This window comes from Perca flavescens, chromosome 21 (assembly GCF_004354835.1).
Source record: "Perca flavescens isolate YP-PL-M2 chromosome 21, PFLA_1.0, whole genome shotgun sequence".
NCBI lineage: Eukaryota > Metazoa > Chordata > Actinopteri > Perciformes > Percidae > Perca > Perca flavescens.
In genome coordinates, this window is record NC_041351.1 from 15,969,818 (window position 1) to 15,993,117 (window position 23,300).

The window sequence follows — 23,300 nt, forward strand, 5'->3', positions numbered from 1 at the left end:
ACCCTTAATAACATAATTCCTCCAGTAGGTTCTTATACCTACGTGTCTCTTACTTCGCTAAAGCAAACAGTACATTTTCAGTGTTTATTTGCTGGAGGTCTCAAGTTTCCACATACACTTTGTGCAAATTTAAACTGGACCCAAGCTGTGATGTCACAAATCATGTTAGGGTGCGTGTCTTAAAACTTTAGTGTGAGTACAGAGAACGAGCACGCGCGCGCGCGCGCGCACAAACACACACACACTTTGTTCTTTGCAGATTTTATTTGTTTCTCAAATACAGGAGTTAATGTACAGAAGGACAAAGAATTTCATCAAGAACTGTACAATATTTACACACCTTTTTTCCTTTTTTTATGGAAAATTAGATTGTTTTCAAAATAAGTCATAGTATGCACAAACATCAAATGATAAAATGAAATGACTATTTCCTCTTTAAATATTACTTATTTATACTCCTTCCTCCCACATGGGAAATGGATAGTTTACTTTTTTCTTTGCACCTGCATGACTGATGATTGAACTGAAGCACAACAATGTTAAGTTTCAAATAGATTCTCCCCGTTCTCTTCTTTTTTTCTTTTCTTACTTTTCCCCTGTTATTTTACACCCACTGTATTTGATACAATATTTCTGTTTCGCCGTCTGTTCTTTTGTATAGAGGGAAAGACGGCTTGGATATGTGGGTTACGACTGTATACTGATCCTGTGGAAAATAAGACTTTTTTTAAATGTTAGGGCAGCAACCCAGCGCTTGTGAGAGTTTAAGTTAAAAACCTCCTCATATAAATAATAAAAATGTGTTTATATATTATCACACAGCTGACTGGTGCTGCCCTTCACATAGCGCAGGAGAGGGAGAGAGGGAGGGAGAGAGAGAGAGAGAGAGAGAGAGCGTTTAAAAACACATTTTGTTTCTATCCATGTTCACGCTGCTCACAGCACACTCTACACGCAGTTTAAAAAGCATTCTCACCCTCTTCCACTCTTTTCAAAAGCCAACAGCTGATGTTAGTCTTCAAAAAAATAATTTATGTAAAAACTAAGTGGTAATAGTTTCTCTTTTGAACCATTGTCTTCATGACACACAGTTTACAAGATCTCAGAGGCTCCTCCGTTGACTTGGCGTGACGGCTCCTCTTCTTTGTCCTTCCAGTTTGCGTCGCTCCCTTTTCACCAACGGTCTCTGGTGGGGTCCCCCCTTCTCACAAAGTAAGACAATTCTTTAGTCTGTGATAAACAACAAGAAAAAGAACAGACGCCAGTGTCCGAGGTCACATCAACAGACCCCCTTATGTTCGTCAAGGGCCTTAAAAATTCATCCTCAGATCTTTAAGATTCTGAGAGGGTCAGGGGGCTGTACAGTAGGATCCATTTCTTTGTTTTTGTATCTTCATTTTGATTAGTTTTTTTTTTTTATCCTTTTGCGTCAATCCATTTTCTCTCTCTCGCTCTCTCTGTCTCTTTATTTTTGTGGTGGACTCAGGCTTTGGTGCTGAGCGTGAGCAGCTCGATGAAGGAGCTGAAGAGAGTGTCCAGCCAGCTCTGGTTGGCCATGCACTGCTGCACCACTTCCTCTTGGCCCGGGTCCTCAGCTGCCTGCTCAATGGTGTTGGTCTGGAAACGTGCGACGGAAACAGACAATTGTGAAACCAAAACTCAAACCAGTGTCTTAGACTACACAGAGCCAGCATGCATATGCTTTATTTTTTGCCTACAAAATTTGTGCTTTACCGCAGAGTATATTTGAGGAGTTATATTGAGCATGTTTGGAGTGACAGCTTAAACTAGAGATCGACAGATATGTTTTTTTTTTTTTTTCATCATTTCCTTGAGCAGATATTTGGAGCAGATACTGCTTTTGCTCCTTCAATTTACATCATAGAAATGTAAACCCTGCCACACTGGATTTGTTTTCGGAATCTGCTCTGCCATTTCTTTAAAAATAACAAAAACACATATCAGTGTCACTTCTGCAATCATCTTACATTCATATCACCCAAATTATGTGTGCAATGTGCATCATATAGATGGGTGCACTGCATATGGTTAACTGTGCAAGGGTAAAAGGCTTTCATCAACATCTACAACACAGCCTTGATGATGCATTGCTTGCTGACATATTATAAGACAGATATAATCAGGTCATCAAAAAATGTCCTTTGTCAACACATTTAAATAAATTTAAGAAAACAATAAACCTGAAAAGTAGCCATTGAAATGAAGTGCTTGATTTGTAATTTAAGACTGCCATGGTGCTGGAAGCCTGCCAGGCTGCCTGTGGACGCCTGTTTGTAAATAATGCGGGGAAAAAAAAAAAAAAAACTATCGCCGAGCGTAGCAGCCGCGTATTGGCCGATGCAGATACACGTAAAAAACTCAAATATCGGCCCGATATATCGGCCGGCTGATAAAATCTGTCCATCACTAGCTTAAACTCTAAAATCTTGACAAAAGATGACTGCAGCGCATACCAATACTAGAAACATGCTTGCTTACCTCTTTCTTGCACTGTAAGAAGGTGTGGTATTTATAGTGATGCAGGGAGTGGAAGAGACTGTAGATCCGATACGTCTCCGATGACAGTTTAAGGTCCTAGAAAATAAATAAATAAATAAATGAAATCAGATTAAGATCAATTTTAACAAAAAAATTAAAAATATAAAGCTGCAGCGAATTATTATTCTCAGTTCCACGTAAGAAAGAGTGAAAGAGGAAACTCGCAGCAGGTATTATGAGGTGAAGCTGCTAATGTTTCTCTGCTCTCAGCGATCCCTCGTCACCCACCCTTCACTGCCGAGCTTTTTACTGTAATGGTAAATTTTGAGGATGCTGCCGTGGTTTCAGTGTCACCCAGAAAAAGAAATAAAAAAAAAATTCACCTGGTTATAGGCTAAAACTCTCCTACTAGGATCCATAGAGGTCCCGTTAGTGTATGAATATTTGATAACTCAAATAAAATGACCTAAGGATATTCCTTAGTGGAGGCATATTTTTTGACCATAACAGTTTCTTTAAAATACATTGAATTATCTATTAAGGATTTACAGACACTCCTAACCCTCTAAACACTGGTAACACCTACCTGTGGTTTAGGCAGGGACTTTTTGACTCTGTTGAGGGTCTTGCGGTTGTAAGCATCCCCGCTTAGCCGCACCCTCACCACTCCTGAGTCCAGGGGGTCTACAATGATCTGGGGGTAAGCATGCAGGATCTCCTGTCAGGGGAGAGACATAAGAAAAGGTCAGAGACTGACAACAAGATATCTTAAGAGATTTTTGTACTTGAGTTTTAAAATGATCCTCCTAGTATATACAATGAGATGAAATGAAGAAAAAAAAAAAAAAAAAAAAAAACGGCTAAAGGCTCTGACACACCAACCCGATTATCGGCCGTCGGACAGTCTGGCGAGGTCGGTGACTCGAGTCAGTTTGGTGTGTTCCGTGCCGTCGTCAGTCGGAGGAGCCATCGGCATCCATTTTGGCCGATTTGACTTGTTGAATCGGCCAGTGGGCAGTCGGACTCAATGACAAATCTAATTGGTGGAGTGCTAGCCCCTGACTAGCGAATCAGTGCTTTTTCCACAAGAAGAAGCCCGAGAGCTGACAACGGCAGTATCTTCTTATTACTGGCTATCGTATTTTCTTCCGTTCAGCGAGTAATGACAACGATCCTTCTTGACTACAATCAACACTCTCTGATGAAAACAATGACTGACGACAGCGTGCTCTGTGTTTACTAGGTCTAGAGAGATGTTCCGTCATTTCCGGTTTTCATTTTTTGGGGGCGACAATACAGATTAGCGCCGCCTGCTGTTATGGAGACGTATAGGCCCTCATTTATGAAACGTGCGGAGTCCGATTTACTACGGCAACACTGTTGACCGCATCAGTGATCTTTTTCCATTCCACATTCTTTCTACAGTCTTTAATAGCCTACAAGTTTTCAGGCTGCCAAATAGTACACGTTAGTGCAAATGAACCAGAGATATCAGGGTTTCAGTCTCCACCTCTGAAAAGTGCTGCTTCTCAGCCGGATTATGTCTCGCCATGTCGTAAATGGCAGGGGCAAGGCCTCAAAACTGAGAATATATTGGGGCGTGATATTTAAATCACGATCGTTTCCAGCCGCTGCATTTATCAATGTACGACCATTCTTACGCTCCGATTGGTGGGATACAAACATTTTATGAATCACACGTGAAGCCGGTCATAAGAGGATTTCTGCGCTCATATCTGCGCTGGTTTCTACGTTAGGTTGATAAATGAGGGCCTTTATGTTTTGCGCACACGCAAAACGTACGCTCAAGTCAGCGTTGCATCGGTGTGTTCCGAGGCACTTTTTTGAGAGACGGGAGCAGACCGATCAGTCCGACTGATCAGGGTTGGTGTGTCAGAGCCTCAAGAAAGCAGCAGATTCTCACGCCTGACAAGCTGGAAACTGACATTTTTGTATGATAAATGACTAAAATTGATTAGTCAATTATTGTTGTAAATTAACTGTCTGTTAATTGACTTACCAATTTCTCTACTGCTTGTTTCAGCACTGAAACCACCATTACATTATTTCAGTCACAAATGCTAGAGAGAGAGAGCGCATTCAGGACAGATTACCTGGTGCTGAGAGCTCATGCTGACTCTCCTCAACAACCTCCTCTTCTGCTCGCTGAGGATGCTGTCAATCTTCCTCATCGGTGGGAGGTACAGCTCATCTGGTGGGCAATCAGGATGACAGGAAGTTTCATTAGTCATCATTCATGTAGCTGCAAATTATTTAAATACCAAGGGCAGATTCAGTATTCCTGGGGCTTTCCTTCATCCTGCCACACCTTGTTTATTTGGATTACTAAAAACCACTATCTTACTATCAGTAAGATCCGTTTGTCCTGCTGGATGGCTTGAACTGAAACTTGGCAGTTGCTACTTGTCAGTGGTGACGTTTATTCAACCTCCCCACACTGCACACAGACAACTGAAGCAACTTTAAGAAAATTCCATCATTTTATCTAATCTCACACCTGCAAACACACCTAAGTGGCACCTAAATAAGGCAGCGAAATCCACGTTGCTATTCGGTCCGGTAGATAACGGTCGTTAAGGCACCGGTGCCGTATTAGCACTGGGTCTCGGACCACCTAGCCTCGTGAGACCGTCCTGATCTCGCGAGCTCCAGTTTTCCACTCGCAGATCAGTCTGGCATCTTGAGGCAGAGAAAAGTTGGAGCCGTTAGCCAAACGACCGGGCCAATCAGCGTTGGTTTTGAGGTGGGTTAGGTGGTGATAGACAGATGGTTTATCCAATCAGCTAACCAGTATTATCAGCCAGCGGTAGCCCTAATTCTGTTAGCCGCTCGCTAATGCTTTTTTTCTCTTGGATCCTTCTTTTGGAATATGGTCCGGGAACCTGAAATGGTGACTTTTATTCCTAAATTCTCGTTACACAAACGGCAAATATCCTTTACCGACATGTTGCTTGCATGCTGAGCTAACGAGCTATGCTTTGCCTGCAGCAGCAGGGGCGGGCTTGAGGTTGTATTTTCCTACGCTTCGTGGATCTGATTGGTTGATTTGGCCCGTCTATCACCAACATAGGTGATAGACAGATGGTTCATCCAATCAGCTAACCAGTATTTCCGCCCCTTCCCAAAAGTTCTCCAACGGAAAGTTCCCAGATGGAAATGCCGAGCAAATGCGAAACAATCCATCTGGCGGAGTCAGGTTACGGACCACCCCCCAGCCCCCAAATAAAAAAACTCTTTGGATCTACACGATTCATGAGGATGACATTTTCCCATTCAAAACAGCGATTTTCGCCGAAAAGCGACTAGTTTGCAGGTACGTTATCTGCAGAAAACGTGCTACCAGACAGGCTGCATCTGAGCTTCTCACTCGATTTCTGTCTCCTACATGTCAGTAGTTTCATTTTTTTTATTTGTATTTTATTTTTTTAAAGGAAGCTTTAATTGTAAACATGCTTAGGAGGCAATGTGTGCGGTTCTCACCATCAGTGTCCTCCAGGGCTTGGATCATGTCAGGGTCCAGGGCTGTGCTGACCAGCATCTCCACGTAGCTCCTGAACATCTCCCTCATGGCACGGTTGTTCACTCCGCCTTTCACTGGCACTGAGCGGACGGGAAAAAATAGAAAAAGAGTTTAAACCTTCTACCATGGCATAACAAAACAAAAAAAGAAAAATTTGAAACTGCTTTGTAACTCCATTACATTGATTTTTAATGGCAAAATGGGAGCACAAAGAACCAAAATACCATCTCACTTTCATTCTCACTAGCTGCCTCCTCCGATGAGTCTGAGTCAGATGATGAAGGGATTTCCTTCAGCCACTTCTTCCTCTTCTTGGGCGGTGGCTCTGCCTTCACTTTGGCCGGCTTGGACTTGGGTGGGCGCTCTGCCTTTTCCTTCTCCTTCCTCTCCACCGCTTTCTTCTCCTCCTTTGCTCTACCTCGCTCTGCTGCCGCGGTACGTTTCTCCACCTTTTCCTGCTGCGGCTGTACTCGCTTCTCCCTTTCCTTCTCAGGCTCCCTCTCTTTCTCCTTCGCTTTGGGCACAGCAGCTGGAACCTCCTTCTTCTCCCGTTGTTCTTTTGTTGTTGTGGTTCTTGTTTTCTCCCTCTGTTCACGCTGGACTGGCGGAGCCACTCGCTCCTCTTTCTCTACTTTTGGTGGCACCTGGGTGGCAGGAGGGGAAGCCATTCTGGGTAGGGGCTGGCGTCTATGATACACGAAGAAAGGCACAGAAATACACACACACACACACACACACACACACACACACACACACACACACACACACACACACACACACACACACACACACACACACACACACACACACACACACACACACACACACACACACACACACACACACACACACACACACACACACACACACACGGACAAAGTTCAGGACTACAGGTGAGGGTTGGAACCTAAATCAACTGGTAAATCGAGTCAACTACCACAGCTGTCAGTTGGGCCACTTGTATTCCCTGATCTGGGCATAGTGATTGTATGCAAAATAAATCTAGCAAGTCTTAATTCATTATGAATTGGATTTTCATTTTATGGAAATCATTGGTACCTTAGAGCAGGTGTGGCTCTGCGCCAAGGTCTCCGAGAGCAGACTCTGACATAGTCTTTCTTGTTGACATTCTCCAGAAACTTGACGTAGATTCGCTGGTAACGCCTCTTGGCATCTCCGAAGTAGCCAAGATACTATGCCAGAAAAAGAATTAATTACACAATAGCACAACTTTCAGTGTCATTAATTTGACTGATGACACAGTGACAATATGGTGTGTGAGAATCAATCAATCAATCAATCTTTCAGCTAGCAATGTAGCAACCTACATTATACTACAGTATTTTCATCATAGAGTAGGATGTAGCTGGGACTGTGAAAAGTGTTGACTGTTTGCAGATGTGGTTAGATGACTGAGGGCTTGTGGGGGAACTCACGTTGCTTGTGGCGCAGAACTGTCTCTGTCCATCTTTGATCTCTGGGCTGAACTTCTGCAGCAGGGCTTTCTGCACCCTCCAGATGGGTGGAGGCTCACGGCCCATCTGCAGGGCAAGCTGTGCACAAACACATGATGCACAGTTACGTATAAAATGTCTTCGAAATTTGGCAGCTACTGAGGTACTCAACTTTCAAGTTAATTTACTCAAAGTGATTTTCCCAAATGCTGTTTTCCTTGTCAATTTCTTAGTTTCCACTATTTTCTGCCTGTACTGACACCTACATATCAGTGTAATGATTTGTTGATTCAGTTTGTTGCCTCTTCACTAGAAAGCAAGCAACTATTTTCTATTTTTGGAAAACAACGTATTTTGATTCGGTTACCGTCAATAACACAGAAATCAACACACATTTCCTGCAAATACCTTGAGAGTTCGAATGTCTTCCACCCGTACCACAAACTCGTCTCTTTCTCTAAAGATGCCCTCGCCTCCACTCTCACTCTCATCCTCCTCACTCTCTCCAGCGATGGCAGCATCTTCTTGCTTCTGGGCAAGGTGCAGTGAGGTGATCTTAGGAGCGGGGGGCTCTTCAGGAGAGGCGGGGGACTCTGGAGATGGCATGGGAGACTCCTTCTGAACTGAAGATGGAGGAGGAGGGGAAGTCGGAGGAGGCGGAGTGGCAGGCTGAGGGAGAGTGGCGGATGGGGGAGGTGGCGGAGAGGGGGATGTGGCAGCGACGGGGCTTGGAGGCTGGGAATTCTCCTGTTGTTCCTCTGGTGGAGGCAGGGGTGAGGGGAGTGAGAGGGGAGGGAGGGGGGAGTGAGAAGGTGACGAGGATGAGGCGGGAGATGGAGGGACAGAGGGAGGTTCAGGAGCTTCTGGCTCTGGAGGAATCTCAGGGAGGGGCGCTGGAAGGAAAGAAGGGCAAGATTGAGGTTAAGGTCAATTTTACCACAAGGTTAATACGGCCACAAGAATTTAATCAGATTAATGTTTTAACAAATACATAATGAGGACATTTTATTAGACAAAAGAAACACAGCAATAGCTCAGTCTGAGGGGGAAATTATTAATTTTTTTAAGGTGAGCTGTAGAAAAATCAATGTGCAAGAAAATAGGACATGAGAGGAATAAAAAGCTAACTCTCAGCCTTACCATCGAGATTGGGGGTACCCAGGGTTTCCAGCTGTGGCTCTCTCTCCTCTGTCATGTCACTCTCTTCCTCTCCTCCTATGCTCCTCTCCTCCTCATTCTCCTCCTCTTTGTTCTCATCCATGTCTCTATCTTCTGGCTGGAGGACATCAGGTTCGTTGGACTGGGGCAAGATGTGAGGCGTATGCATGGTAGGCTGTGGGCTAAGCGTGGGGGGCTGCAGTGTGGGAGTAAGTGGGGACTGGGTAGCCTGAGGCTGGGGAGGGGAAGGAGGTAGCTGGGTTTGGATGTTAGAGGTTAGCTGAGGAGTGTCATACAGAGCAGAAATGGCTGAGGAGATGCTCTTCTGGAGGTCCTGGTTCTTTCCAACGGAGTCCTCCTCATCAGAGGAGAACGAGGGCAAGGTCTCCAGGTTCCTCTTCAGCTCATCTTCCAAGCGCTTGGGGCTGGGGCAGTTGCCCAGAGCCAGACCCCCGTTCCCTTCGCTGTCCCCGAATGGAGGTGGCGGTGGTGGAGGAGGAGGTGCGGGAGAGAGTGGGCGCAAACCTCCCGATTTACAGGTCTCACCATTGTCAGGTTCCATTCCTGGTGAAATGTCCAAGCCTGGAGGTCTCTTCCCTGTCTTGAGGAAGTCCAAGAATGAAGCGACGAAGCCGGCCTTGGACTCAGAGTCCTTCTCCTCGCCCTAGAAGTAAAAACAAAAGAGAGACTTACCACCACTAAAGTAGTGAACTCAACAATTATAATGCAATAAAACTTGAATACAATCAGTTTAAAATTCATCTTGACGCAACTTTCTTTTTTTGCTGAACTTATAACAATAATCATGTAGCTCTTACCCTTTCCTCCAGCCCCTCATCATCCACTCCTTCACTCATCATCTGGTTTTTCTGCTTGTTCTTGTCCTGACATCTGTTGCTTTCAGTGTTGCAGGGGGGTCCAGGACTTAAACCAAGTGAGGGAGCGGAGCCCACTGAGCCGTCCGACAAAGCAGGGTCCGTGCCAGACAAGGAGTCCGTCCTCAGCAAGGCATCGGATGAGGACAGGGTACCAATTGGTAGCTTGATCTAAAATGAATGAAAGGAAGAAAACCGTAAGATTTATAAAAAGTAGAGCAAGAGTTAGAGTTAGAAATGAAGACAGAAAAAAATGAAGACCATCAGCAGGCACATGGCCATGCATAGAGAACACAAAAAAAATAACAAAAATACAAAAACTGCAGGTATTGGTGGACTCTCCTTTCCACCACACAAGCAGATCTACTAATTCAAAGAAAGGGATCATATGTAAACCTCTTGTTGTATCTGTGTTTTTGCAAAAGGATACCCAAGGCACCATGTCAAGCTTGAATAACTAGCATTTGTTGTGCATAAATGACAAGCCATTTCTAGACTGAATGTCACTGACCTTCAGAGGAGGAATTGGCTCGTGTAGCTGCTGTTGGGGCTGGTGATGGAGCTGCTGTGGCTGCTGCTGATGGAGGTGATGGTGGTGCATCTGATCCTGCTCCTTCCCGCTAATTTCCATGTACATATCCTCCCTCCTTTGTCCTCTACCTCGGCTTCCACGGCCCCTACCCCTACCTCGTCCCTCCACACTAAATCCCCCTCCTGTTGGTGTTCCACCCATCTCCCCCATCATCCCTCGTGGAGTGTAGGGCTCAGGCATCGGGCGAATGCGAGGCCTGCCTCTTGGCCTAGGGGGGCCGTCTCTCTTGGGTCTAGTGGGCTTTCGGCCCCTCTTCTTGGGTCCATCCTGAGGCAGAAGAGAGTGTGAACCCATAGCGGAGTAGCCAGAGGAGTGGTAAAAGTCAATGTCACTCATTAGAGGGCTGAGTGAGCCACTTCCTCCTCCTCCCTTTCTGCAGCTCGACACCAAGTCCGGCAATAGGTCCGGGAGCCTCCGGCTGTTCAACCGGATGTCAGCTGGCTGGTCAGCTTTATCCTCATCATCTTCAAACTCATATTCTTGAGCATAACTTTTCTTCGGCAGTGTGTTGGGGTCCCGGCGCTCCTTTAACAGGTGGAAAGAGCTGGACTTGAGAAGTTTCTTGGGACGTGATGAGCAGAAAATGGGAGATTGGAGGCCTCCAGAACCAGCTCCTTGGCTAGTTCCTCCAGGCCCAGAAGACAGTTTAGCTCCTGAGTTGTTGGGAGCAGCAGTATTGGAGCCCATGCCCATAGCTGGGGCCTGGGACTGAATCAATCCTAGCTGTTCAGTGTTCACAGTGGATGGGAGCTCGTGGGTTTTAAGCGAGTCTAGATCCAGAGTCATGGTGTTGTTGCTGGGTTCTTCCAGACCATGACAGTAAGGTTCATAACCTTGATCTCCACCATGGTGACCCATTATGTCATAGCTAGCTCCACTACTTCCCCCTGCTCCACCTCCCCCCGGTCCACCTTTCATGGAATCCATTCCCTCTTGCCCAGTGTGGCTTTCATTCATCTCTTCCTGTCCTGGTCCTGCACCTCCAGCACAGCTTGACTTGTAGTCTTCTGCACAAAACATGTCTTCCATTCCTGGGAAAAAGGAGCGGTCCTCATCCTGAAGAAGGGAGTCCGGGAAGCAGATGGAAGTTAGGGGTACAAAGCGGTTACTTTGTTGATTCTGGTCGGCTTTCTCCACTGGACTGACCGTGTCAAACTGGTGCTGCTCGGAGCGCTGTTGGTCCAGCTGGCTCTGCTGAGGGGTGAGCTGGGATGAGAGTGGCTGCTGTGGGTCAGGCTGAGGCTGGGAGTGGGCTGAGGCAGATGGTGGGGGTATGTGGTGAGGGTGTGGGGGCTGCTGAGAGTGAGGGTGGTGAGAGTGGGTTTGTTGGTGTTGAGAGCTGGGGTGCTGCTGTTGCTGCTGCGGGTGGTGCTGTGAAAGGTGGTGCATGTGAGGCGGGGTGGATAAGCCGATATCGGGCTCCGAGAGGAAGGAGTGGAGCTCAGAGGCTGAGTGTTGCTGTGAGTGATGGTGGGATGGGTGCTGCCTCTGCTGCTGCTGCTGCTGCTCCTGCTGCTGTCTGTGGCGCTCACTGCTACCTCCACTCCTTCCCCCGCTGCCTGCTCCACCGCGTCGGTCCTCTGCAACAGCTACATCTGTGCTGGAGGTCTGAGAAAGGGAGCGCTCCAGCATGTCCAAAGAAGACACCACTGACCGTTGTTTAACCTGGCTCTGCTCATGCTGATGTGGAGGGGGCCCGTGGTTGTAGTGAGCCGCTGCCACCTCCAAAGCCTGGGACTGGAGTTGAAGCTGGAGCTGGGTGGTTTGGGACTGAGACTGAGCCTGGTGTTTACTTGAGCCAAGTGTCCCACCACTTTCCATTACAGCTTGCTGTTGACTGATAGAGTGCTGCTGCTGTTGGGGATGAGAGTCTATTTTATGGTGCTGTTGATGCTGAGGGTGGGAGTCCATTTTTGGGTGTTGCTGATGTTGCCGATGAGAGTCCATTTTGTGGTGCTGTTGTTGATGTTGTTGGTGAGAGTCCATCTTGTGGTGCTGCTGATGAGGCTCAAGTTTGTTGCGGGTGGTGTGGGACAGCACTGACTGTAGCAGATGTGGTGGCTGACGAGACTGATCGGTAGGAGAGTCCATGAGGGAGGCAGCAGCTTGAGACTGGGAATGCTGTTGCTGGACCTCCGGTGTTTTCCGAGGATAAGGGATTTCAGCGCGCTCCTGTGGCTTCTTTTGGAGCTCCATTTGGGTGTGGGACGGTATCTGTGAGTGCGAGGACACATGCTGACCATGTGAGGAGTGTTGGGGAGCAAGGGAGTGTTGACTGTACGGGTCACCCCGCCCATAGTGGACAACCGAGCCTAGGTTGTCATGGTGATGGAGATGGGAGTGCACTTGTTCAGCGCTGCCTCTTCCTCCACTGCCCCTGCTGCTTCCAACAGACCTCTCGTTCCTTTGCTGCTGCTGCTGTTGTTGATGATGGTGTTGTTGTTGTTGATGTTGTTGCTTCTTTAGTGACATCTCCAGCTGGTTTTCCAGCCCTGAGATGGACGCTCCAGACCCTGCATTACCAGTAGATGTGGCACTGTGGGTACGTATGACACTCTGGGGGTGGTACCTCTCCTCAGAGCTCTTATCCATGTCATAGCTCAGCCCTTTGCCTGAATCAGTGGTTGGGGGCACTGATTGGGGCTGAGGCTGTGTTTGTTGGGATGTCTGTTGGGGTTGTTGTTGAGGATGGTGATGAGCAGCCTGGGGAGCGGGACTTGCTTGTGCCTGCAGCAGGTGTTGGATCAAGAACTCGTCATCGTCATCTACTTCCTCTTGTGATCTCTGAGAGCCCACTCCTAGCATGGAAGTGTCCTTTGTTTTCGAAGAGGTGGAATGATAGGACTGAGGTTGGGAGCTTGGACCTCTAGTGTCAGGGTAACCCTGTGGAGAGGCTAGGAAGGTGGGGGAGAGAACTGAAGAAATATATTTATTAGAGCCTGGACCTCCTGGAGATTGTGTGGGGCAGCTGGGCGCTGGGGAGTGCAACCCTGGACGGATGATGCCGGAGTTGCCTGATGGAGAGGGGCTAGAGTCTGGAATATGATAAGACCCTCCACCACTACCACCTCCACCTCTCTCATTGGTCATACTATTCCCCCCTCCTCCTCCTGACCCAGAGTTCCCATTTCCTGCGCCGCTACTGCTTCCTCCCCCAGATGCTCCACTGCCTGATGAACCACTTGACCTTAAAAGGGCAGGGGAGTGACCTGGGGCTCCGTAGCCTAATGATGGGCTTCCAGCTCCACCCAGAGAGGATGGAAGTGAACCATAGGTGGAGTCAGCTCCATATATATCAGTGGGGTATGACTGGCTTCGCCCTCCTAAACTCCCATAGCCTTTTCCACCTGTACCTGAGCTCAGGTCTTGGGCTTGTGGTGAACTAAAGCCTCCGTAGGACTGAGCCAGGTGGGAAGTAGGGGGCTGATTAGGGGAATATGATTGTGTCTGTTGTTGGGGTGGGGTCTGACCAGTAAGAGCAGAGTTGGGAGTCTTCACTGGGGGCACAGGAGAACCATAGCCTGAGAGGCAAGATTTGGAGAGAGACTGGGGGGCTGAACTGGAGGTGGCAGGTGGCTGCTGTGGGGCCGGGGGAGGAGGCGCTGGCTGAGGGGGTGGCTGCTGCCTGGAAGGGGCTGCGCTGGAGCTGGAGGTGGGGATTGAGTTGGAAGGATGAGCCCCAGAGGTGGCAGAAGAAGATGAGGATGAAGAGGAGGTAGAGGAAGCAGAAGGGGGTGTGTGGGGAGTTCTTGAGGATGACGCTGAACTGGCAGAAGAATAGCCACTGCTGGAGCTGCTTTTGGTACCTTTCCCAGCTGAGGAAGAAGACGAGGAGGAGGAGGAATAGGGTGGCTGGATGATTGGCCGATACTGCTCAGTGCGAGAGGTTGACTTGTGGTCAGATGAGGGGCTCTGGTCACCCAGTGGGCTGCAGGAAAGGCCAGCATGCCTGTGGTGGGTGGCAATCTGCTGGTACCCCGCCCCTCCACAGCTGAGGTAGTGCTGAAGGGAGTGGGCAGCAGAGGATGAGAGCTGTGACTGAGCTGGCGTGGGCCGCTGGTAGTGCTTGATAACGCTGTCCTGCCGGGGAACAGCCCGTTCCTGAGCCGAATTGGACTGGGACTGGGACTGAGGCTGGGGCTGGGCTGAGGAAAAGACTGATGCATTGTACAGCTGGGACGACTGGTCCTGGAGCTGTGATGACAGCAGGTTGAACTGGTGTGACTGCAGGTGCCTGGCAGAGGACGCCTGGGCTGATGTGGCACTCGTGGGATCCTGGCTGCCCCTATAGGCAGCTGCTGCAGCACCCTGCGAGGACAGCAGTCTATCAAAACCCAGGCTAGACTGGGAAGGGGCCTTGATGTGTAGTAGGGGGTCATGTGGGGAGAGGAGGCCATTAGATGTGGGACTAAACGTGGGCGTGTCCTGGAGGGAAAGGGAGGCTGTAGGGAAAGAGCGGCCAGAGAACGATGCTGGATGCTGATAGGCTGAGAGAGCTGAGGAGGAGGGGAAGGAGCCAGAGCCAGGAAGGGCTCCGGAGATGAATAGTTCAGGAGGAGCAGGTGTGTGCATCGCTGTTAGGAAAAGGAAGACATATTGGAAAATTACTCAGTATCTATAAAGCTATCATTTAAATTATGAAATAATGAAAGCAAGAAAGGAGTATTATAAAAGTATTCTAGAGTAAGACTATTGACAAGTACAGTAAAATGCTTAAATGGTATATTAAAATGCTTATATAGCAACACCGCCAGAATAATAATGCAGCTAAACATTGGGAGGTTCTTCAAATGTCATATTGACTGTGGGGCTTTTTTGAATGTCAACACATGAGGAAAGATTTAACACAGCCCCACCTGTCTGCCAGGATGGCGTGCGGAATTGGGAAAGAAGCGAAGAGGCAGAGGGCGGAGGCTGGGGACCCCGAGACTCCAGGGCTGAGATCAAATTCATGACGGAGGCATCGGGGGCAGAGGGGCTGGCATGGTGCAGGCCAGTGTCAAAGAGCCCCGACAGACCTTTGGGATGGAAAGACAGAACCATGAAAATTTATTAATTGATAAAAAATGCAAATATCAACAGCTAATTACAGAGATGTAGATGAAATCATGATATGTTGTCAGTAAAAAATGATCAATAATAAAGGATTTAAGGATCTAGATTTATCATAGTTTATTTGGCGAGCCTGCTGTCGCACATACAAAGAATTTAAATTAGGACGGCAGTAGTTGCAAGTGTAACTATAAGCACATCCACGTCTGCTGCTGAAAACAACCCTTAAAATATCATTAAACTGTATGAGAATGAATGGGCTTTAACATTTTGGGCTTCAACTCAGTTGAGCTATAATGTGCACATTTTTCAATGACAATCTACCAGGACCTGCATGGAGGGACATAATAATTCATTGCTGGGGCCCCTTATGGTGGTGACATGGAAGGTATGACATTTATCTCACCCAAACTCCGTCCAGCTGCTCCCCAAGCCCCGCCTTGGCCAGAGCTCCCTGGGTGGTGATTGGTGGCATAGCCCTGCAGAGGGTGAGGGGTGGCGTAGGCTTGTCGGTGAAGGAGCTCAGACTCAGGGTGGGATGATCTGGAACTCCCATATACAAGACTACGGAGAAAGGGGAGTTGGTGGAGTGTCATTAATTTCAGAGCATATTTACATAAAACAATCTGTTCCCAAAATGTGACCCTTGAGAAAAAAAAACGGTCTAGGCTTGGGTCATTTTTAAAATACACAAAATCTGACATGGAAGCAAATTTATCTTTAATTAAAATACACACTACAGATGTAAACTCAAGGCTGTTCATTTGTTTGGTCTCCATATGTAACTTCTCAACAGCAGTTTACATGTAAAAAACTAAATTCCTGAGGAGTGCAATCTATATTTGAAGATAATGGTTTTCAATCAATACTCAAACAGAATTACAAACTTGGGCATTACACCAAAGTGTATTAGAGTAGATGCAAATCTGTCAAACCAGCAATTTGTCATGCAAAAATAACGGGTTAGTTAATTTGCAATTATAAATGGACCCACAAGACTAAAACATTACATAATTTATAAATGTACAAACTAAATATGCTTCTTATTCAAAGCTGAGGATTTGCCAGTTGCAGAACTTAGCTTTACAAAAGATAGATGAAATGCGTGGCTGCCTAGCTGGCCAGATAACATGCTAGCATTTGTGCTGTTGGTAGCACCGCCTAGCAGCAATGCACAGCAGCTATGGTAGAAATGCAGAGACTAGGCCCAAACTGAAAGGCCAGTCTTATGTGTAAAAAGACCATGGGTAATCAATGTGCAGATATAGGTAACGTTAAAAATAGTTTTTTTTCAATATATACCAAAGACGAACGATTAATTTGTCTGCAATCATTGATTATGTTGATGTAGCTAACAACTGGATGGTGCAAGTCGACGCAAATGCATGCTAAGCTGCATGCAAACACCAGCAACTAGCCAGGTTTGTTTAGCCAAATATCACTTCTAATATGAGCAGGGTGGTTTTCGAATCTGATAAACCAGCTAACTACGGGTCAAAATATCTCAAATATGGTCAGCTAAATATGCAATGATGCTCGCGAGCACAGGCCTCAACTGACTTCCATGCAACATAACGCTAGCTTGCAGGCTAACGCAAAGCTAAAAGAGAGCCAGAGCTTTCTTGCTCATCCCAGGCAATTTTCATCATCTTATAAATTCACCATGGCCTTTTTTTTTTTTTTTTTGACAAACAGCAAAATGCAAGTTTGATGCAGTGGGAATACTCAGTTTATTGCATTATGCAAATTAGCATAAACCATCCAAAATCCATCACCAATTATCTAGATCACGCTTGGGCAAAATGCATTAGCAATCTCAATTTTATTTGAGTATGGCACCACCGCCACTAAAATATTTGTATTTCCTGTTTTCTTTAACATGTTTCATTAAATTAATCTTCACGGTTTATATGCATCAGTTCTTCTTGTTGATGTCTGTCAGGGGGTTTGCTGCGTTTGCACTCTTCGCAGTTGCTATAAATCCAATGATTGTATCTATCAGGGTCTGTGTCCAGGCCTGCACACAAGGAACAATAATTCCTATGGATGCTCCAGACATACCCCCACCCCGCCAGGTCCACCTAAAACCCACGTCTGTCAATCACATTCAATTCATATCCCCAACCTTTCCTTTCTCCACCCCGCCCACCCCCACGACACGCACACTGCTCTATTCCTGTTTATAATATTATTACTATGCAACTGTTTGGGTGACAATGCACTGCACATAATGGCAAGGCATGGCACTATATATGAACCCAATGGCGACAATTTGTTTACATGGGCCACACAGTGTCCTGCAAAGTACCAATGATGCATGCACATTGTCTGAATCCAATGCATACCTTGCTTTTGCCGATCTCTCGTAACTCCATCCTGCTCCTGCGCCCAAATCACCAAATCCTGTTCCCGGGTAATTTCTATCCATTTATGTGGTGTATAATGTGTGCGATGAGGACGAAAGCAACGAGAACGTCGCAGAGCAGATTACGGAAAAAAATCCAGTCTTTCCCGTTCTCGGTTTCAGGCTATTTTCCCCGGTTTCATAAGCAAGTCCTCAGGAGTGGAAAACAGCATATTGAAAGAGAAATGGAGGGGAGGAGGAGAAAGCTGGATGAAAAAAGAGGGGGGTCTACGGGGTTATAATCCAACCACCTCCAAAAAAAGCCAGTCTTTCTCCTTTTCCTACGCCTTTCACATTTATCATTTCCACGAATGCAGATTTAGTCCAAAAACAGTCATGGTCATGATGAAGATGCCGCGGATTTGGCCAGTGATGGACGAATTGCTGATAAACATTTGATTTGAATGCGTCCTTTTTCACTGTCTCTCCTCCCCTTTCTTTGGGCTAGTCTTTGCTACGATGCTAGCACCAGAAAAGATTGTAATCGACGGGCCACGTTGGTAGCAATCACTCCCCATAGACGAGCAAAGAAAAACCCCAATTTAAAAATCGTTTTTTCCTTTGAATACAAATCGTTCCCACCCCCTCCGGAGCAGAGCTGTGGGCTAGCAGCAGATGCTAGCTGTCAGTAACGACGCATCAAAATAAAACAGGGCTGCCTTTATTTCCCTAAATGCTCGCTCCTCTGATTTCTGCTTTCTTTAGCCATTCAAGTAAAAGCGACGACGAGTTTGCTCGAACCGGGCGAAATACAACCAGAGTACGAAAAAACATAAATACCGAACGAGGAAGTGTAAAGAAAACAGGCCTCGTTTTAATATTTTTTACTCATTTTCCTCCGGAGACGCCATTTTTGAAGGCGGCTGGCCGCTGTCCGTCCTCCCTCTCCCCCTCTCTATCTCACCGCTGAGACTCACTCTGTGTCTGCGGTGACCTCCATTCACCGGCCCTCAGTCTGCCAACCAGTCCTGCATGCTTTTTCAGATTTTCATCTTATTTAGAGGCTAATTATTATCTTAAACTACATTTTACACGAACAAAAATGCTGTTTCTACTGAACGCCGCGTTCGGCTGAGACGCATTCGAGTGCAAAAATATTTCCAGTGATAACCAGATTTAAAAAGGCCTTCAGCAGCCGCTTTGCAAATTCACATCCGAATTGTGTAGCCTGTTTGAGAGACCGTGGCACTTCCTGCCTCCAGTCAGATGCTTAATTAGGCTGCAGTTTGTCTCTAATCAGTGGCATACAAATAGGGGGTATTTTCTCCCTTACACATGCAAACATTCCTAAAGATAGCAAGACCTATTTTAGGCCTTTTATTTGCTAATTTTATTATTTGGAAAACCTGTCTGCCAGACCTCATGTGCACTTTTTTTGTACGCCAACAGATGGCACACTGGGTTTTATGGTTATTATAAAGGAGGAGGAATCACTGGGAGCTGACACAGAGATGCTTTTGCTCATGCTCATATTTCATATTTTGACCAGGGTTTCCTGAGACACTGTAAGTGGCTTTACCGTCATATTAACCTGTCACCATCTCCAATTGCACACATCAGCCAAGACAATATTAGAAAAGTATTCTAATACGTGAGCAGGAATCTAAACGAGTTAATAATGATGTGAATGTAAATGTGATCTCTTTTGTTTACAGGTAATGATGCACACACTGGAGGCCCATTTGTCCAGGAATTAATTTTGTACATGAGTGTTTGTTGCCCCCTAGAGGTAAAATTAAATTTACTGTGTCATGTGGACAAAACATTGGAGACAAGATTTCTCCTGTATTTCTTCATACCATGTTTTGTCCTATACTATCTATAATATGCACAGTGGACACCAGCAGTACCTTGACGAAAATAATTAAAAACACTTTAACATCACTTGACCTATCAGTCACTTTTCCCGGTGCCATGACAATTACGAGCTGTAATTGTAGAGAATAAAATGAGGCAGTGGCATATCATATTATGCAATACATGCGTTTAATGGGATATAATACATGTTATCATTGTTCTGATTTGCTGTCATTTCCTTCTTTAAATATTGTAAAAATATTGCTATTTAGAGGAGAAAACACATATGCCTAGAACATTCTACAATTATCAGTTAAAATATTAAAAATTACAATACATCTTGATGAGTAGCATTGGAGAAATGTATAACTTTTTGGCTTCAGTAAAAAGCTATATGCATGTAAATGAATTACGTTATATATATATGATGTATGATGAAAATTCTTTGGAACTATGGGACAGAAAGTTACTCAGAGTTAAGTAAACCTCACAATACTTCTCAAATGTATGCTGTGTAGATGAATGTAACTACACAATCAGGACTAGATGAGTTGGATGTTCAAAATAAGAAGCAAATGTGTGTTCCTGTAAGGATTAACATCACTAATGCTTCCTACATGTGGTTTTATTTTTATCTTTAAAAAGCCTCAACATTCTGGATTATTTTCTGACTATCCGTTCCATCCTTTCTAATGGCATGTTCAAGGCTAATTTGACATTTTACTGGAGAAACAAATGCTATAACTCTCAACCTCTTAAACCAACAAAGCAGTTTACTGTAAAACAAGTCAGGCTTTCCGATCTCTTTTCAGGAAAAGGCCCTTCCCTGTAGTGAGTATTTTAGATGCATTATGAGGTCTTTGTAATGCATAATGCCTGTCTCAAAAGGTCTACTATCTGCATATTCATTAGAAAGACAGTAAAACAAAGGACAGGATTGAAAGTATTTAAGAATACCTTCATTTTATAGGTTGATATACATAAATGGGAAAGAATATCAAGAGACAAAGGTAAACTAAAAGAAAGGAGCAAAGGCTCACTGTATCAGAGCCTTAAGAGTTCATCACACATACATTCAGTGTCATGCTCCCTCCCTCCCTCTATCTCTGTAAACAATCTGTAACCATACTTGACCGCAGCTCTTGCAGCAAACACCACCACAAACTTCAGCTCTTCTCCGTCAAAATGCCAGACTCTCACGATGGTATGCCAGCACCATGCCAGGTTATCAAAGAGGACTTTGACAAATGGTGAGTTCTGACAGGGATGATGTACAATATAGATGCTGAAAATGGCATTTATACAAAAATACATACTTTACATTTTCTCCAGCCAGTGTGACAGTTTTTGGTGAGTGTAAGTGCTAGTACAGAGTGTCCTTGTATAACTTTGTGCCCTCAAGGAAGATTCATTAACTGGGTTTGGGTTCCAACTAAATACTGTCCATTCTCAGTCATTACTTATATGTGGGACATCCAATGTGATTCATATTAACTTGTCATCTGAGCTCAACATGTAAGAGTGCTTGTGGGGTGATCATTAAGTCTAATTAGTGTTCATGTAGAATACTTGTTCACAACTTTCAGTGAATCCACTCTACATCATAGGACTAAGTGTTATAACATTTACAAAAGGACCCTTACAGTAACATAAATGTCTTGAGAAGCAAAATAGACCTGAGGTTTAAAATAGGCTTCCACATGTATGACCTATTGCCGACGACCAGGACATTCCAGGCTGCTGGTTCGTATTACATGAACAAGCAACGGAGGTTGGATACGTGTACACGTGCAGCTGTGATTAGTGTTAGTGGAGCTTTGACAAATGCAGATAAAAGCAGCTGTGAGGGTTTGAGTTGAAATACTTTATTATAATGCTATACTGTAATAATCCCATCTGATGCACATGCAGACTAAATTTAGAGATATGTCCTCCACACAGTTTCAGGTGACTTCTAATGTGTTTATTTATTTAACACATCTCCACATTTTTACATCATTCCAGTTGCACAATTTGAACAGAAACCATGTTATATGCCAAAGAGGATAACCCAGCTACATGTGAGAGAGTGATAAGTGTGTTTTGTAAATCCATCTTTGTGTTTCAGTGTCAGAGAGAAGGGAGAGGAGGCCTGTAATGATCTAATAGATGCCTTCCAGGCCTGTATAAAAACCCTGTCTGAGGGATCATGAGACATCTTATTAAAATGTAAGTTCACACAAATGACTTTTGAATAGTTTTTTCCCTGAATAGAGTAAAAAAACAACCATAAAACATAAACCCTGTGCGTTTACAAAGATAATCTGTGTTTGCAAACCAGATTACAGATAAACAATCTTTCAAAGCTATTGCCAGTTGATACTGGGGTGTTACTTCTTTGGGATTTTTTTTCTTGCCATTTTGTCACATCACTTTATTGATTTCACTAGCAGATAACCAAGAATGACATCAGTGAGGTTAGTAGGAGATGAATACTGAATCTTTTGGAGGATAATTTTAGTAAATTTAAAGGAGAAAATGAAAACAGAAAAAATTGTACAACTCAGAAAAATCAGATCATAAAAGAAAAAGGAAATTAAAAAAGGAAATTGGATGTTGACAAATAGATATTGTAAAATGGCTATTTGAAAATTACAGGTAAACTGCTCCATTTACAATATGTAAGTTATTGACTTTGTGAAATGTTTGAGCTTCCATGTTTTATTTTACATATTATAGATTGTCTTGTTGTGGGATGAATATACCTTTGAGGCCAAATTGTATTGTGTTGTATTTAGATTATTTGAATCACCCATTTTGTCACATATTCTACCTGTGATATTACAGTCACATGACTTTTTTATTTATTCTTTTAAACCACAGCTTCACTTTATCAAAGTCCTCCTCTTTCCCAGTATTCCCTTCCTTGCTTATTGCACTGGACCAAACCATCTGAAAAACTGAAGAGGGGTGTGATGATACTGAGCTTCTGATACAGTGTACTTCTGTCAACGTGAACCTTTTTTTTCGTAAATTTCATAACTCCATTATGGACTCTACTATAACACTGCTTACCTATGCACTGTAACATATTTATGCACAAAAATACAATAAATATAAAGCTTGTCCATTTACCACACACAGTATATTGTCTTCTTTTGGTAATCACATGTTATTACATCAGTCATTTTTGTTATGTTTCTAAAGATGTACTGGCTGTAGATATCTCTCCACTGGCCAAGCATAGGCTTCTATGTGGAATAGCTACTCTTAATGGCATTAAGAAGAGCTTGTTAATCTCTGCTTAATCCTCACATTAGTACCTGTCCTAAGCAGTCTAATGTCACTTTTTTTCATTCTGAGCTCTTGCAAAGAGTGTGGGGATTGTGGGAATGCACAAAGAGTAGACAGGAGAAAGGACCTGGAAGAGAAGTTTTTCCAGAGTTCCTTGTTCTCAGTAAGATGAGAGGAAAAGGTGTTTAAGAGCCAAAATGGATTTACTCACAAGCTGGATGTTACAGTATAACCTGTTGTGTAATTCTAGAGGACAGAGTGGATCCTGGTGCTGTCGGCTGAAGGAGAGGTTCAGGACCAAGCTCTGGAGAGACAAAATTCACATTAGGTGTCAGGCATTCAATTGTGAAAGAAAATTGAAGTATATATGTATGTTTGCAGGTTTATGAATAAGACAAAGTTCATTTTGTCCTCACAACAACTGCAGACTTGTTTTGTCCTAATTTTTCTTCCCCCAGCTTTGCTTTTTGGACTCCCTTGTTGCCACAATTCTTTTATTTCAAATACTGCTTGTGGGAAAACTCAAACAATTTCAATTCAATTCAATTTTATTTATAGTATCAAAGCATAACAAGAGTTATATAAAGACACTTTACAGATAGAGTATGTCTAGACCACACTCTATAATTTACAAAGACCCAACAATTCCAGTAAT

General features: G+C 44.7%; 1 protein-coding gene and 1 long non-coding RNA gene across 2 annotated transcripts; one reads left to right on the top strand and one right to left on the bottom strand.

Moving 5' to 3' along the window:
* Window positions 1-245: 245 nt before the first annotated feature.
* prr12a (proline rich 12a) lies at window positions 246-18,785 on the bottom strand. The gene is made up of 15 exons (XM_028568629.1): window positions 17,517-18,785; window positions 15,578-15,735; window positions 14,976-15,137; window positions 10,039-14,693; window positions 9,471-9,698; window positions 8,635-9,316; window positions 7,903-8,387; window positions 7,477-7,593; window positions 7,100-7,233; window positions 6,273-6,727; window positions 6,001-6,120; window positions 4,614-4,711; window positions 3,086-3,217; window positions 2,500-2,595; window positions 246-1,617 (listed from the first exon to the last, which is right to left on the bottom strand). The coding sequence occupies exons 1-15, from the start codon at window positions 17,597-17,599 to the stop codon at window positions 1,483-1,485; spliced, it is 7,740 nt and encodes a 2,579-aa protein (XP_028424430.1). The 5' UTR covers window positions 17,600-18,785; the 3' UTR covers window positions 246-1,482.
* Window positions 18,786-20,511: 1,726 nt separating this feature from the next.
* Window positions 20,512-22,445, top strand: LOC114548636 (uncharacterized). The gene is made up of 3 exons (XR_003691378.1): window positions 20,512-20,622; window positions 21,480-21,580; window positions 22,235-22,445. It is a non-coding gene; the product is annotated as an uncharacterized LOC114548636 (long non-coding RNA).
* The last annotated feature ends 855 nt before the right edge of the window (window positions 22,446-23,300 follow it).

Excerpts from the sequence above, each read along its gene's own strand:
- prr12a (XM_028568629.1), bottom strand. The coding sequence starts at position 17,599 with ATGGATAGAAATTACCCGGGAACAGGATTTGGTGATTTGGGCGCAGGA. Across the intron at positions 15,138-15,577 it reads AGCAGCTGGACGGAGTTTGG|GTCTGTCGGGGCTCTTTGAC; the intron begins GTGAGATAAATG and ends TCCATCCCAAAG. Across the intron at positions 3,218-4,613 it reads GCATGAGCTCTCAGCACCAG|GAGATCCTGCATGCTTACCC; the intron begins GTAATCTGTCCT and ends CTCCCCTGACAG.